The sequence below is a fragment of the Globicephala melas genome, chromosome 10, assembly GCF_963455315.2.
Source record: "Globicephala melas chromosome 10, mGloMel1.2, whole genome shotgun sequence".
NCBI lineage: Eukaryota > Metazoa > Chordata > Mammalia > Artiodactyla > Delphinidae > Globicephala > Globicephala melas.
The window spans coordinates 55,458,223-55,474,750 of NC_083323.1; the positions used below are offsets into that span (position 1 = coordinate 55,458,223).

The 16,528-nt window shown below is 34.8% G+C and overlaps 1 protein-coding gene across 1 annotated transcript in view; it reads right to left on the reverse strand.

Moving 5' to 3' along the window:
• Positions 1–16,528, reverse strand: part of SLC16A7 (solute carrier family 16 member 7) — a 159,474-nt gene that overhangs the window by 51,148 nt on the left and 91,798 nt on the right. Inside the window, exons 3-4 of the mRNA XM_030866436.3 lie at positions 12,003–12,134; positions 4,399–4,642 (exon numbers count right to left, since the gene is read on the reverse strand). Of these exons, the coding sequence (XP_030722296.1) occupies positions 4,399–4,615 (217 nt within the window). The 5' untranslated portion in view covers positions 4,616–4,642; positions 12,003–12,134. The remainder of the gene's footprint in view (positions 1–4,398; positions 4,643–12,002; positions 12,135–16,528) is intronic.

Sequence of the window (16,528 nt, forward strand, 5' to 3'; positions counted from 1 at the left end):
TGCCACAGTGAAGATCCTGCATGCCGCAACTAAGACCCAATGCAGCCAAAAATAAAATTTAAAAATAAATAAATAAATAAAAGGGAAGATGGGAAATATTCAAGAGCACATGGAAATTTGGTGAGCAAAATGGTTTCTGCCACACTGGACCATATTTCCTAGGAAAACCTTAGCAATATCTACATTAGTGGATGAAAAAATAACCCACCATGGTGTAGGTATAAGAAGAACACAGCCTGCTTGCACAGGGCTGTCCAAGTGTACCTGGTACTTTGGGTACGCTGGGTTTTGTAAAGCTAAGCTGAAAGTCCTAGGTATCTTAATTGCAAGGTTAGAATGAACTTTTCTATCTTAATTGCTGCTAAGATACAACACCATATGACTTATTTTCATAGTCTCCTTCATTCTGCAAACATATTTAGAGCACAGAGCAAAATAATATAGTGAGCTTATTTAGACTTTAAAAAGAATAGAAAAATACACATTATATACTATGGCCACCAACCTCCTATGACTAAAACCTTTTGCTTGTTGGCCTCCAGTCAAATAAGCTCAGTGGTCTGATGCTTGGTCCCTTGGGTATAGTAGTCCATCATAAAACCATCACCCTTCCTTTAGCACAATGGGCAGGTACTGCTCACGTAAAACAGAAGAGTAAGTTGCCATGGAGATAAAGCCAACTCTCCACTTTAGAATGGCTGATTCTTCCAAGTCATAACAGATATTACCAGAAAAATAACATGAGGTACTCACAGAGACTGGCAGCACCAAATCTGTGTTCCGTCATTGAGTAGCTAAGCATGTTCACATCATCTTTTGGTATAGTAACAAAGATACACATTGCACTAAAAGGTAATCCAACATAATCACTGTTCACAAAGTAAATCCTTATATCTGTCTAAACAATGTGGAAACTTTAAATCGTAATATGTTTTCTACCTCTAATTAGTGCTTTATTAATGGGGTGACCACTCTCCTTGACCTAGTTGCTGAAATTCGTTAGAGCTCCAGGAGACCATACGGATGGCCAGATGGGGTACTGTAATTTAATGCCGTTATTCTAAGTATGAAATAAAGGGTAAACATAATTTGCATTCTTTTCCATCCTTCCTGCATGCCTTTTATTAGTTTCATTTTTAATTCAGACATAAGAAGGGAAAATAATACCTTGCTACCAAGGCCCAAATGCCAACTAATTATTACAAGAGACTCCGGCCCTGACATCACAGGCCAAGCCTCTGAACATACTCCGTCTTACCCAGTGACCCCACCATGGTGATTAATAGGTTGAGTGCTAAGCCCTAATGAGTGTCAGATCTTAGATGTTCTCTAGGCTAATGTAATTAGCACTATGTTGAACACAATATTTCAGTTACTTGGTAGAGAGACTCATTATACTTCATAGTAAACTATATGCCTTTTTGCTTTACATCTTTGAATTTATTTCATAATCATCAGCCTAAAAGGCCTCTATAAGTAGAGATTTTTCAAATATTAGAGAAGAATTTCAATACAATATTTTTAAATCAAATATTGATTTGCTCTTACAACAGTTCAGAGATACTTGTTGAAATGTAAGTTTCTGGACTCTACCAACAGAAATTCGGATAAAAAAGGGTTTGGGATAAGACCCAGAACTATGCATTTTTAATAACAGACCGATGATTCAGAAGCAGAAAATCTGTGGACCATACTTGGAAAAGCACTGCCACTTTAGTAACAGGACCAAGGTCTGTGTCTTAGATTAATTGAGCCTATCAGACTTTTTGTTTTAAATAGTTACTATGTTTCTGAAAAAAATTATCTGCACCCACATAAGGGGAATTGATTTCATAATGAGATTACAGTTTTAAATGTACCAATATTTCTTGTTAGAAAAATTAAAAACTAATTATCAAGGTAAGACATGGATGTTATTTCCAACAAACCATGTAAGTGTATGAGTTCTCCATGCAACAGTGGACATGGCAGGTAGTAACTGTTCTATCCAGCAGGCAATGGACCTGGAATTACTTTTCTACTTTTTTTTTTTTTTTTTTTTGCGGTACGCGGGCCTTTAACTGTTGTGGCCCCTCCCATTGCGGAACACAGGCTCCGGACGCGCAGGCTCAGTGGCCATGGCTCACGGGCCCAGGCGCTCTGCGGTATGTGGGACCTTCCCAGACCGGGGCACGAACCCGTGTCCCCTGCATCGGCAGGCTGACTCTCAACCACTGCGCCACCAGGGAAGCCCTACTTTTCTACTTTTAAGGGAAAGACCAAAGGGTAGGTGAATTTCTGATGACTCTTCTCCATAGCAGAGATGATGTACAAAATGCCTCAGGTCTAATGAGTAAGGACTCTAAGCACTTTTTCCAACTACTTACTCAGAACTCACCTAGATATTATCAACTTCAATCACTACGTACTAAGTATTGTCATGTGTCTAGCATTGCTTTCTTAAAACAACTAGATACAAAATCCCCGTGGATCTTTAATTTACACCTATTTTATTCATCTATTACCCTAAACATTTTAAGGCAGTTTTTTCTAAATTGCTATTTTACCAAACTAAAGTTTTCTTGATGAACTTCAAAAAACTTCTCTTTTGTGTTTTTTAACATTTATATTGTATGTATTAAAAATGGGAAAATCAGAGCACAAATAAAATAAAAACAGTTATTTAATGATAAATATATATTTACTTACTTATAATTTGGCATTGAGATTTATTGGTTTGAGAAAAGTAATTACGTTGTTCTTCATTCTAAGCCTCCTTTTAGAGCCAGCTAGGGAGTGGAAGAACGTCATATGACCAGCGTACAGTATCTACTGTTTCTACAGTCATCAGAGATAACACAGGTACAACCTTTAAAGCAACTGTCTAGTGGAGAATCTCAGAAAGTGTTTTAAAAGCAAAGGTTTTCACTGACATATCCAAATAGCACTTTAAAGTTACCTTTTGGTCCTGGAACAGAAATGCATCAATTTAACCTAACCAAAAAGGTAATGGAGACATACAGTGGATTAACGTAAAATCACTGACATACAGAAAGTAGAAAATACCCACTAACACACACACACACACACACACACACACACGCAGGATTATTTGGGGATCAAATTTTTACCTTGGTAGTACAATAAAAAGATAATACCCTAAAGAATAATTATTATGTCACTAAACAAATGACCTTGGTGGGGCAGTACCTAAATCAGGTTTGTGGAAGGCCTTGCACAGACCTGGCTCTGCCACTTACTTTATGGAGGTAAGAGAAAGGCCAAAGAGCAGAGTGATTACACGTGTGGGGTCTCAATTTCTATCTGCCACTAATGAGCTGCTTGACCTGGGAAAAGTACTTTATCTTTCTATCTCCTTGGCTATATAATGGAAAGAAGTAATTCTTATTTCACAGAATGTTAAAAGAATCAGGTCATATGACACATAGCAAGCATTTAGAGAGGCCTTAACTGAAAGTAAATATGAACATGCATTGGATATTGCTCCTAACGGTATATCCCCATCACTACGAACCATATTATCCTCACCTGTAAAGTAAGACATTGAAAGATGATTTGTATAATTTCTTTAAGTGCTTATATTCCGAGTGTATATCTGTATCTTAAAGTCAAATATCCAGCTGAAAATGAAAACCCTAAAAATCTAAAATGAAAACCCTAAAATCTAAATATTTTAAGTAGTGACTAAAAGAAAACTGTAGACAGTCTGGTCTGCTGTAAGGACTGATTTCAAGCAGATAGGTGACATAGCAATGAACTAATAATTCCAATAATTTTTAACAGAAGTGATACGGTACTTGTTTATTCATTATTCCTTATGCATCATACCCTCATTTGAACATGGAATGTAACAAGATAATCGTCAGGCAACCATTTAAATTAAAAAATGTCATATTTAGTAAGTACTACAGAGATAAGGAATTATTTTATTCACACGAACTTGAATGGATCCAGAACGTACATGATAACACTCTATTTTGCAACTTAAAGTGAATTACTTTCTAGGCTTATAGATTGTCAGCAACTTGAGTTTCATTCAGAAAAAAGCAACTGTAGCAATATTAGGAAATGATACTACCATTATAGTATAGACTCTATTCCAAATTAAATGGAAAGGTACCACCCTTGAAAATTCCATAATTTAATAAATCTTAGTTTGTGCAAAGACATCCTCATTCAAATAAATACTCTAGTAAGACTCAGAATAAAGTGAATAGTTTAAGATGTTGAATTACTAAAATCACTAAAACTTCAGTCCTAATTATACTTCTGGTTGGTTTTAAGTGAGGATAATATGAAAACAGGGCTTTAATGTACCAAGGCACTACATGTAAAATACTGTGGCATGGAGCAATTGCTTTCTTAAACCAGAATTGTATTTAGTCCAAAGAACCTTACCTCCTGCGTACATAACAGCTAGCATAGTGGATGATATCCATGCTATTTCACTGTAGGTAGTGTTGAATATTAGCTGAATTTCTTTGAAGAAAACTGTGACAGCTTTGGGAAATGCATATGAAAATCCAATGGAGATAAAAGCTGCTCCAACCACTACCCAGCCCCATCCTCCATCAGGAGGTGGATGTGGCGGTGGGGAGCCTGCTGGGGGTGGCATTTCCACTCTATTTGGAATTCAAGTAACCTGCATTAAAAAAATGAAATAACAGTTTAAGCCATATTTCCATTTTCATAAATCACTCTTGGTAGTTATCAAAATAATATTATTATTATATTTTTATTCTATTAACTACAACTATGTAATTTTTTCATAAATATTTTTAATACTCTGGTACTCAGAAAGTTATCAGAAAATTAACCAAAAAATTGGAGTGAGGTATGTAACTTTCTTATGGGTTAAAAATTGAAAGCATTTTGTTTATGGAAACAACAATTACTCAAAGAGACGTTAAGAATTCAGATTATACTAAAGTACCAACCAAAAAACAAAAGCTATCTCAGTCTGATTTCTAAGATAAATGAAGCTGTCATCACTTAGAATAATTTCTTAATCCGAAACATTTAAGATTTTCTATACAAAGGTTAAGAAGACCTTACATTACATCTGATGAATTTCACAGAATTAAATAGTAAGCATATTTTAGAATTTTTCCACTTTAAAAAAAATTATTTATGTATTTATTTTTGGCTGCGTAGGGTCTTTGTTGCTGCGCGCGGGCTTTCTCTAGTTGTGGTGGGTGGGGGCTACTCTTCGTTGCGGTGCGCAGGCTTCTCATTGCGGTGGCTTCTCCTGTTGTGGAGCGTGGGCTCTAGGGGCGCGGACTTCAGTAGTTGTGGCACGTGGGCTCAGTAGTTGTCGCTCCTGGGCTCTAGAGCTCAGGCTCAGTAGTTGTGGCGCACGGGCTTAGTTGCTCCGCAGCATGTGGGATCTTCCCGGACCAGGGCTCAAACCCGTGTCCCCTGTATTGGCAGGAGGATTCTTAACCACTGAGCCACGAGGGAAGTCCTCCACTTTTAATAACTGACAATACTTAAAGACATTTTAGCATAGATCTATTTTCTAAAATTATAGGATTAGAAGTTGTGTGATTCTAATGAATTAATTTTAGTGCACTTCCAAAACTGGTGATACCTATCATTTTATGAATGATACATTTTACGAATTCTTCATAGCAATGATACGCTCCCAATCAAATGGATGGTATGTTATTTTTATTCAAAGAAAAGGACTTTCTTTTTGGATATGCCTAGGAACACTTAACTGCTAGCTTTATGGTACAGAGCACCCACTCTCTTGTGGAAGAAATGATCACAAATAGCTTAATACAACTGAAATTAAATTAAAAAAATCTTGGTTCCCTAACATCAATGTTCCTTTGTAGAGCGATGCTGCTTGCTTGGTCTTTAGCTGTAATCGCCAATATTTCTCAGCATCTTCCTTTTACTACTCTCATTCCATTTGTGAATATTTTTCAATTGGAATGTAGAGGAAAAAGGAAACGCTTGTCTGTTTGGTAAGACAATATAGAAAATAAGCAAATAAAAGCTAAATTTGCCACTAATTCAGGAAACCTACCAAAAAACTAAACAGGTATCTATGAACAGACAGAGAGGTTTAATTTTTGTTTGATGTCAAACTGTATCTAAGATATTTTTGGTGATCTTCTATACGCACCTTCCATATTTTGAGTGAAAACATTCTTTAAAGTTTTCTAATTTGTCCATAGTTCTACCCAAGGACTTTGCCTTCAGAAACTCATATAGGCAAAATGATAAAAATGAAACTTAAAATAGGTAGAGCACCGTTTCCCTAGAATAAATACTATGATGATGAGTATTAGAATGGAAGTAACAATGCAGACAACTATTACCTTCACTCTTTTTCTGAATGTTAATTTTGGCAAATATACTTAAGCCTTTTTAACATAATATTTTACAGTATTTCATAGATGGAGGGAAATCGATATAATCTGCAATTAACAGATAACAGGGCTGAAGATTAATATGCTTATTTTACATTATGTGAGTCAGACATATCTGCAAGGAAGTTCTGAGACATTCAGCTTTAATCACATTTTTTTTCTTGAGTTTTTTTCAGCTCTACTGAGGTATAATTGACAAATAAAAGTATAATATATTTAATGTGTAACATGATTTGATATACATATACATTATGAAAGGATTCCCACAATCAAATTAATCAATACATCTATCACCCCATATATTTACTTTTTTTGGTATGAACAATTTATATTCTACTTTCTTAGCAAATCTCAATTATACAGTACAATATTATCAACTATAGATACCATATTACACATTAGATCCTGAGAACTTATTCATCTTATAACTGAAAGTTTGTACACTTTTACCATCCTCTCTCCATCTCTACAGTGTTATTATGTAGAATTTGTCTTTCTCTGTCTAGCTTATTTCACTTAGCATAATGCTCTCCAGTTTCATCCATGTTGTCCCAAATGGCAGGATTTCATCATTTTTTAAAGCTGAATAATATTTCGCTGTGTGTGTGTGTGTGTGTGTGTGTGTGTGTGTGTGTATACATTTCTTTATCCATTCATCTGTCAATGGACACTTAGTTTGTTTCCATATCTTGGCTACCATGAGTAATGCTTCAGTGAACATGGGAATACAGATATCTCTTCGAAATAATGACTCCCTTTCCTTTGTATATGTACCCAGAAGTAGAACTGCTCAATCATATGGTAGTTCTATTTTTAATTTTTTGAAGAACCTCCAAACTTTTTTCCATAGAGGCTGAAACAGTTTACACTCCCACCAACAGCATAAAAGCTTCTGTTTTCTCTACATTCTTGCCAGTATTTGCTATTGCTTGTCTTTTTGATAATAGCCATTCTAACAGGTATGAGGTAATATCTCATTTTGGTTTTGACTTTCATTTCCCTAATGATTAGTGACGTTAAGCACCTTTTCATGTACCTGTTGGCCTTTTATATATCTCGTTTAGAAAAATATCTATTCAGGTCTTTTGCCCATTTTAAAATTGGGTTATTTGTGTTTTTTGCTATTGAGTTGTATGAGTTCCTTGTATATTTTAGATATTAACCTCTTATTGGATATGTGGTTTACATGTATTTTTTCCCATTTCATAGGCTGCCTTTTCATTTTGTGGACAATTTGCCATGCAGAAAGCTTTTAGTTTAGCTTTCATTTAGTAGTCTCACTTGTTTATTTTTGCATTTGTTGCCTTTGCTTTTTGATGTTAAATCCAAAAAAATCATCACCAAGGCCAATGTCAAGGAGCTTACCCCCTATATTTTCTTCTAGGAATTTTATGGTTTCAGGTCGTGTTCAAGTCTTTAATCCATTTTGAGTTGATTTTTGTGTATAGTGTAAGATGGGGGTTCAGTTTCATTCTTTTGCATGTGGATATCCAATTTTTCCAGCACCATTTATTTAAGACGCTGTCTTTTCCCCATTGTATATTCTTGGCACCTTTGTCAAAAATTAATTGACAAAATACATGGATTTATTTCTTGGCTCTCTATCCTGTTTCACTGATCTATGTGTCTGTTTTTATTAGTTTGGTAATAGAGTTAGAAATCAAGGAGTGTGATACCTCCAGCTGTTCTTTCTCAAGATCGGTTGGCTATTCGGGGCCTTTTGTGGCTCCATATGAACTTTAGGATTGATTGTTCTATTTCTGCAAAAAATGTCATTGGAATTTTGATAAGGATTGCATTGAATCTGTAGATTGCTTTGGGTAGTATGAACATTTTAACAATATTAATTCTTCCAATTAATGAGCACGGAATATCCTTCCATTTATTTCTGTCTTCAATTTCTTTCATCAGTGTTATAATTTTCAGTGTATAGATCTTTCACCTATTTGGTTAAATGTAGTCTTAAGTATTTTATTCTTTCTGATGCTATTGTAAATGAAATTGTTATCTTAATTTCTCTCTCCAATAATTCATTGTTAGTGCTTAGAAACACAATTGATTTTTAAATATTGGTTTTGTATCCTGCAACTTTACTGAATTTGTCGATTAGTTCTAACAGTTTTTTGGTGGAGTCTTTAGGGTTTTCTATAATATAAGGTCAAGTCATCTGCAAACAGACAATTTTACTTCTTCCATTTAAATTTGGATGTTGATTTCTTTTTCTTGCCTAATTGCTCTGACTAGGATTTCGAGTACTTAATCACCATTTGTTTGTCCCGATCTCGTTAACTGATACTTATAGTTCTGGATTTTCCTTCCAGTTTAATGCTGAACCAAGGAATGGAATAATCCTCGCGTAGGTTGTTGGCATATCTATTGGCTTTTTCTATTGCCTTCTTTTATTTCTCCTTTTGGATAATTGTGGTAAAGGTTCTATTCTATTTTTGAATTAGATCAACAATTACATTTTATTTTATTTTATTCACTTTATAACATTGATATAGTTATAAAGTAAGAATCAGCAAACATTTCCTGTAATGGGTGAGATAATAAATATTTTATGCTCTGCAGGCTGTATGGTCTCTCTCATAACTACTTATCTTAATAGTTTTAGTGCAAAAGCAGCCACAGACAATACTATAAAAAAATGGGTGTGGATGTTCTAATAAACTTTTATTTACAAATTAGACCAAGGTTTATTGTTTGCTGATCCCTGTAATAGAATACCATTAGAAAACCAAGAAAAGAAAGAAATTGTACATAATCACACTAACCTTACACAATATTATTAGTAATTTTGCATATCTCTTTTCATTATTTTTCTATATTCCTATATTTCTGATGAATTTAAATAATATTATAATCATATAGATCATACAGATCTAATTGTATATACTGCTTTTTCATTATTATTTTTTATTATTTGTCTTTAAGTTCTTTTTCTTGTTTTGATTAGATAAGTGGTACATTCCAATTTTTACAAAATATGGAAAATGCAAAAGTATAAACCAGAATAAAATACTATCAAATAAAGTCTTCAATTGCCACCATGATTTACAGAGAAAGTATCTTCTCCCTCCTGTTTTTTCTTTTTATATCCATTTACATCTGTTTTTATACCCATACATTTAGAAGTGCTGTTTGGAAAGCCACCTCAAATTATTGTTTCAGAAGTTGGGGTAGAAGTGACAAAGGCATCTACCTTTTTATTAGGGACTGTGAATAGAAATGTTTTATAATTTAAAAAGTTTTAAATGGTAGAGGCAAGGCAAATCCATTTTATTTTTCCAAGAAGATACAATAAAAGCATGATAACAAGTCACTTCTCTCTGACTACATACACACAGACAATATGGCTCTAGATATAGTGACATTAATTAGATGGAATAGTTTCAAAAGTTCAAATTGCTTGTCTCTTACCTTACTGATTTAAATGTATTATAATCGAATTAACCTATAACATAATCTATAGGTATACAAAAATGAATAAAGGGATCTCTGACTCAAATATTGAGTACTCTTGCTAAGTGCTTATTAAATATTTATTTGCTCAGTTAAATTTCCACAAAAGCCCTATAAGATGCTGTACCTATCTTTCAAATAAGACTAAAGCTCAGGAAATATTAGAAACTAGACCCAAGTAAAACAATAATGTCAGGGACTGTATTTCACTAATCACTGCTGACTCTTAAAATTACATAAATAGAATTAGAAATAATACTCTTGGTTAATGTATTTAGAAGAGGAAACAAGCAAAAAAAAAAAACTAGGTATTTTTTATTATGTCTTCTCTGCATGTCTAAAATATTCTTATGGGTCAAAAGAGTCAAAGACGATTTTCAAGACTGTAAGAAAATAACTTGAAAAGTTCTCTCCATGGATACATTTGTATGTTAGAAACCTACCCAAAATGTCAGGAAAACTATAGCATTAAGGTCAAATGAGAAGCTTTCACCACAGACAAATAATCACACAGTGTACGTCCTATTCAAAAATGGACACATCACAGCAGGGACCTTCTGTAAGCTCATTAATATTGTACAGATGCCAACTGTTCAGATCGATCCAAAACACCGTACCTTGTCAAAGAATGATTTTGAAAAGATTTGAATGTCTTCAGAATGTTTATGGTCTGCTTTTGTAATCATTTTTGCTTTATTGGAAACAATAAAAATTTGTCTATCTATCTATCTATCACCTATCTATGTAATTTGGTTTCTCTTTGGTCATCAGTTAATCCAACATGATGGATTTACAGCAGATGAGCACTGGAAATAGCATTTTTTTTTTTTTTGCGGTACGTGGGCCTCTCACTGTTGTGGCCTCTCCCGTTGCGGAGCACAGGCTCCGGACCCGCAGGCTCAGCGGCCATGGCTCACAGGCCCAACCGCTCCACGGCATGTGGCATCTTCCCAGAACGGGGCACGAACCCGTGTCCCCTGCATCGGCAGGCAGACCCTCAACCACTGCGCCACCAGGGAAGCCCAGAAATAGCATCTTTTAAAAAGTATAATACTTAAGGAAGACAGAGGAGGAAAGAGACAGATTGTAAGTATTGGCTAAACCAGCTGAAAATAGCACTCGGTCTTTGAAAGTTGTCTAAATAATCTGAATTTATATATTATTGAATTTTGTTACTATATTTTTAAAGTAGACAAATTTCTTATTGCGTGGAAATCAAATAAATCTAGAATAATACTAAAGAAATACCAAATGGCACTTGTAAGGAGTAAACTACTTTTTGTTGTATTATCAGAGTATAAAAACTATCATGAGGTTTAAAGTCCTCATTCTGTGATTTTCCTGCTTGCATAAAGGAATCTAAAACATCTTTCATTATTAATTTATGATTTTAAACTATTGTACCTTTTATCACCTCTATATTCTGGAGTAAACACTTAGAAATACAACTGGATGATTTATTTTTCAGCCATTTCACAAATCATAAATAACATTTCTAAATACTCTTAAATCCATTATTTTAAAATCATTATATCAATATAAATATTGAAGTTTACTAATATTCAAATCATGTTATTAATATTGAAATTTACTAATGATCTAGGTTAATGTTGGGATTTCCATTTTATAGACAGAAATCTATGCTCATAGAAAAGTGAAGTGGCCTTTAAAAAAGCATTATATGATGGAGTTATTTTTTCCTCAATACTTTGTTTTCTGTATTATTTTTTCATAGTTCACCAGTTTATCTCAGTATATGATCTTTTATACTCTTTCTCCAGCATATTTACTTGATTTTAATTATAATTGCATCCTCCTGGTTGCAAGTCACCACTCAGATACCTCTTCACTTCCTTATCTCCAGCTGTCTTGTTTCTTCCATTTAAATTGACATCTTACAATCTCTTAGCTGAATCATTGCAGAGTAGACCAAAATCAATTAACCCTTGAAAAATGCCACTTCCAAGATTATCACCTGTTCATTATTAACAACTCTTGAGTTAACCAATAGTTCAGACCCAATTCATATACACTCATTGGCCTCACGTTATTTTCCTGTGCACAATTCTGTAATATTTTATACAACTTATGTCTGTCGTGTCTTGTTCCTTTTATTTGTGGGCATAATCAAGAAAAACAGAGTGAAAAGTATAATTTTACCTGTTGACAGATGCTCTCTTGAACAGATTTCTTTGGATTATGTGTGATATTGTTAAACCTTGTCACTATTGCTTGAAGTGTGATATTTGAAGGCAATACAAACGAAGAGAGGTAGAGCAGACTCTGGATTATCTAAAGAAATAGAAAAACAGGCGTTACATATATAATTGAGGTCCAGAAGCCTCATTAGGGTCACTACCTTTAATTCATCCAATAAATTTTGACCCTGTTTTAATAATTAACAAAATTGAATATATATATATATGTGCATATATATTTGTCAATCTATTGATTGAATTATTAGGTATGAACACAATGATGAAATTTGTGCAGGAGAAAAAAAATTAGAAGTATGAAATGAAGATTAGTTTTATTTTTAATAAATAACGGTAAATTACATATCTACCATTGTGAGAAGGAAATTTACTGGCATTCATTAGCTGTCACTCAAATAATTCCCTATACTCATTTAAATAATTTGCTCTAAAATTCAACTCATAAAATATCTATTGACAATGGAAATAAATATAAAATTTAAAAGAGAGTTATTAGAAACACTATCAATAATATACATGCCTTACAATGAGACACACTGAGTCATGCAAATGAAACAAAAAGTATTTTAGAAATCTTATGATTTAGAAACCAAATGTCTTAATCAGATCTGGGTGATAGATGAATATGCTAATAAATCTCCCTAATACATCAAATGCCTTTATTTCAACTTAAATCTGGTACTGAGTATACAGATGCTAGTACTTAGGGTTTATTTTGCTTGGGTCAAGCATTCCTTTGCCGAGATCAAAGCTAAGGAAAAGTTAACTCTGTCAGTTAAATACCCAGTTGCCTGCCTTGCATCCAGGGCCACTTATCCTAAAGTGTTGAAGTCGATGCAACCACCAGGCCAAATGACCTTTGTATGAGAGGATGAGAAAAGCCTGTGATCTAGTTGCCTAGTCAGTGAGAAACTGAGGGTGGGGATTAGAATGAAGATTAGTAGTGGAATTAGAAAGTCATGGATAAAATCTGAGAAATAGATAAGGCCGGAATTAAAGTTTTAACTTACGCTAGGAATGGAGAGTTCACACTCAGTAGGTCTCCTACATCTGGGATAACAGCAGGGAGAAGAGGCTTACATCTGCTCTGGACCTACCGAGAGGCTTGGGAGCCTTTGTGACTTTTTTAAGCCGAGGAATTTAAGGGTGGCAGCTCCACCCTACCACAAGTAACCGGCCCATCCAAATGCAGAAAACCCTTCTTATATTTGGAGGAAATACATTTTCTGTCAGTTCCCTCTGGCAGAGAGAGTTGCCTGGAGTTTAGGGCAAAGCCTCAGAGGAAAGCCTCAGGCATTCCTGACAACTGGGCTCCGACCCTCCATCTATGCTTAATTATCATCATGGTTCACGGAGGTCAGCATAGGGGCCAGAACAAGCGAACATGACAAGGCCACATTTTAAATGCTCACCAACATTTCTACACAATCGTCACAGAGCTTTATTAACCTGACTGGTCTAGTTTCCTCCAGAAAGACCAACCCGTATCCAGAGGTTTTTTCAACAAATTGGCCAACAATCCAGGAATCCTCTGTGATAGTTATAACTATATTAATCTATTTTACATCTCTTTCTCAATACCTATTAAACTATCATATTTTTATACACATTTAGGCAAATAAACTCGTACAGTGCATAGATTGGTCCTTAGTTTTAAAAATGAAAGTCAGTGTTTTAAAATTTGTGTGTCTGATGAAAAAACCAAGAGAAGAAACAACAATCCTTAATATAGGAAAGCTTTCCTTTAATTCAGGAAAGAAACAATTTTGGAGACTGAATCCAAGTAGGCATAAAGCTTAAAGCTTATTCTCCCCTACAAAAGCAGTGTTAATTACTATAGCTAGAAGCTGGGCTGTGGTACCAGCTATCAATAATTTGGTTTGTTAGCAATTCACATATATGCCACATGTTTTATGATGGGTTTTACTTATAACAGGGAACTTAAAAAATGCTTTAGAGCTTTCAGTTTTTTAAAAAGATTCCATTAGTTATCATAATCCCACGAACTAAGAGGAAGTGGTATTTTTAATCACATTTATAGATAAGAGCATAAGGAATCGGAGGTACGAAGAGATTTTTCCAAAGTGTAATATTCAATAAGTGATCACACTGATACCATGACTAGTATCTTTCTGTTAGGCCCATTGTTACTGATTCCACCTTAACACACCAACTTGGAGGCTGCTCTTCCTGCTTATAAATATACTCCTTCTGTTTTATTTTTATGGTGAATTTCCAAATTTCTATTCTTGCACATATGCTTGTCTGTCTTGTCCATCAGAATTCAAATACCTGTTCTTTGGAATACTAAACGCCAACTATCCTTCAAAGTCTTTAGAAAATGCATCATTATTCCAGCTTATTTACATGTCCTTTCTATAATGTTTTTGAGTATATAGACTATATCATTGTCGTTAACAAAAAGGTGGCTTGATGACTACCGAAAACATCTGTCTGCTTCAAGTGTTTTTCAAAAACTTTATGTGGTAGGATGTGCTGAAGCCCAAGAATTGTGCCTTCCCTTCTAGAAATCAATATGGGTTGATTAATCTATGGAGAAGAAGGTGTAGGACAAAGGAGTAAAGGAACTATTGAAGTGATGGTCAATGCTTAGATCCTAGTGCTATATTCAAGGCCCTTTTCTCATTCAGTTGTACAGAATATCAGAATGTGCCTTTATATACTTGGTGAATAATAATTCTTCAACTTCCTAAATCTAACCAGGCTGTATCAATTTTATGAACCCTTATCAACAGTCTACGCAATCCAGAAGTTTATGCTTCAAAATAGCCCAGAAATAATGTACTTAGCAAACTAAGTCCCAAATTAAATCAATAGATGTTTGGAGACTACCGCCTTCACTATAAATTCTTTTAGGTAGCCTATAGATAAAGCATGAGCTGTGTTTCACATCCTACCTATAACGTGAACTATGTTTTCACCTATAGGAATTAGTACGTTCCTTAGAGAATAATGAACTGGTCTTTTTGCTCTCCATTCCCTCTTTCTTATACAAAGGATACAGTAACATCAAATTAATGTACAATGTTTAAGTTTAGGTGACAGCTCACTCAGTTTTATAATGGGAATTAAACAGAACCAAATCTTTTCTTTTCTAACATGTAATTGAATTCAAATTGGAATCTAATCCTGGGAGGTTATTTTATTCTTCAAAGTGGGCCACCTTTTACATCCTACCGACTGATTTACTTTGACAGCTAGACAGCAGAGATATCAATAGTGCATAGTCCCCAAAATGTTAGTAACACAAAACCTATTTTTAGGTGTAAACTCGTGCTGTAGTTAAAGGACTCTGAGAATGCTAATTGATAACAAGGGTCAAACTAACTGAAGATGTTTTTGTAATGGGAGAATTAGAAAAAATAATATGAACCAGCACCTAATTATTTATGAAGAATTGGATGAATATCCCATATCAGACAATTCCTCTGATTTATAATACTATACTTTTAGAATTGTGTAAAAGCAGTTGTAGTGAGCTGAATAGTGGCCCTCAAAAAGATATGTCCATGTCCTAATTTCCAGGACCTGTAATATACTTTATGTGACCCTATAGACTGAATGCTTATATTCCACCCCACCCCCCACAAAATTCATACATTGATACCTAATGATAGTTGGAGGTGGGGCCTTTGGGAGGCAATTAGGTCATCAGAGTGAAGCCCTCATGAATGGGATTAGTGCCTTTGTAAGTGAGACCCCAGAGAGCTCCCTTGCCCCTTCCACCAACTGAGGATACATTGAAAGACGGATGTCTAAGAATAAGGAAGAGGACCCAAGCAGACACTGAATCTGCTGGCACCTTGATCTTGGACTTCCCAGCCCCCATAACTGTAAGAACTACATTTCTGTTATTTATAAGTCCCCTAGTCTATAGTATTCTGTTATAGCGGCCCTAACAGACTAAGATAAAAGTTGGTACTGGGAATGGGGTGCTGTTACAGCAAATACCTAAGAATGTGAAATGGCTTTGGAACTGGGTAATGGGTAGAAGCTGGAGAAGTTTTGAGGTGCATGCTAGAAAAAGGCTACGGCCATAAGTGGACCGATCATTAAGGGCAATTCTGGTGAGAGCAAAGAAAGAAAAGAGGAGAGCTATAGAGAAAACCTCAGCTTTCCTAAGTAATCCTGAACAGAATGTTGGTAGAACTATAGAGGGTAAAGGTCATTCTGATGAGGCCTCAGACGTAAATGAGGAATATGTTACAGGATAATGGGAGAAAGGAGATCTTCATTATACAGTGGCAAAAATCTTGGCTGAATTGTGCTCATCTTCGAGTTCTAGTGTTGAACTGTGAGTAATGAAATTGGATATTTAGCTGAAGCTATTTCTAAGCAAAGTGTTGAAGGAGTGTCCTTGGTTCCTCCTGACGCCTTACAGTAAAATGAGAGAAGAGAGAATTGACAAAAGGACAGAATTGTTAATCAGAGCTTAAAGATTTGAACAAC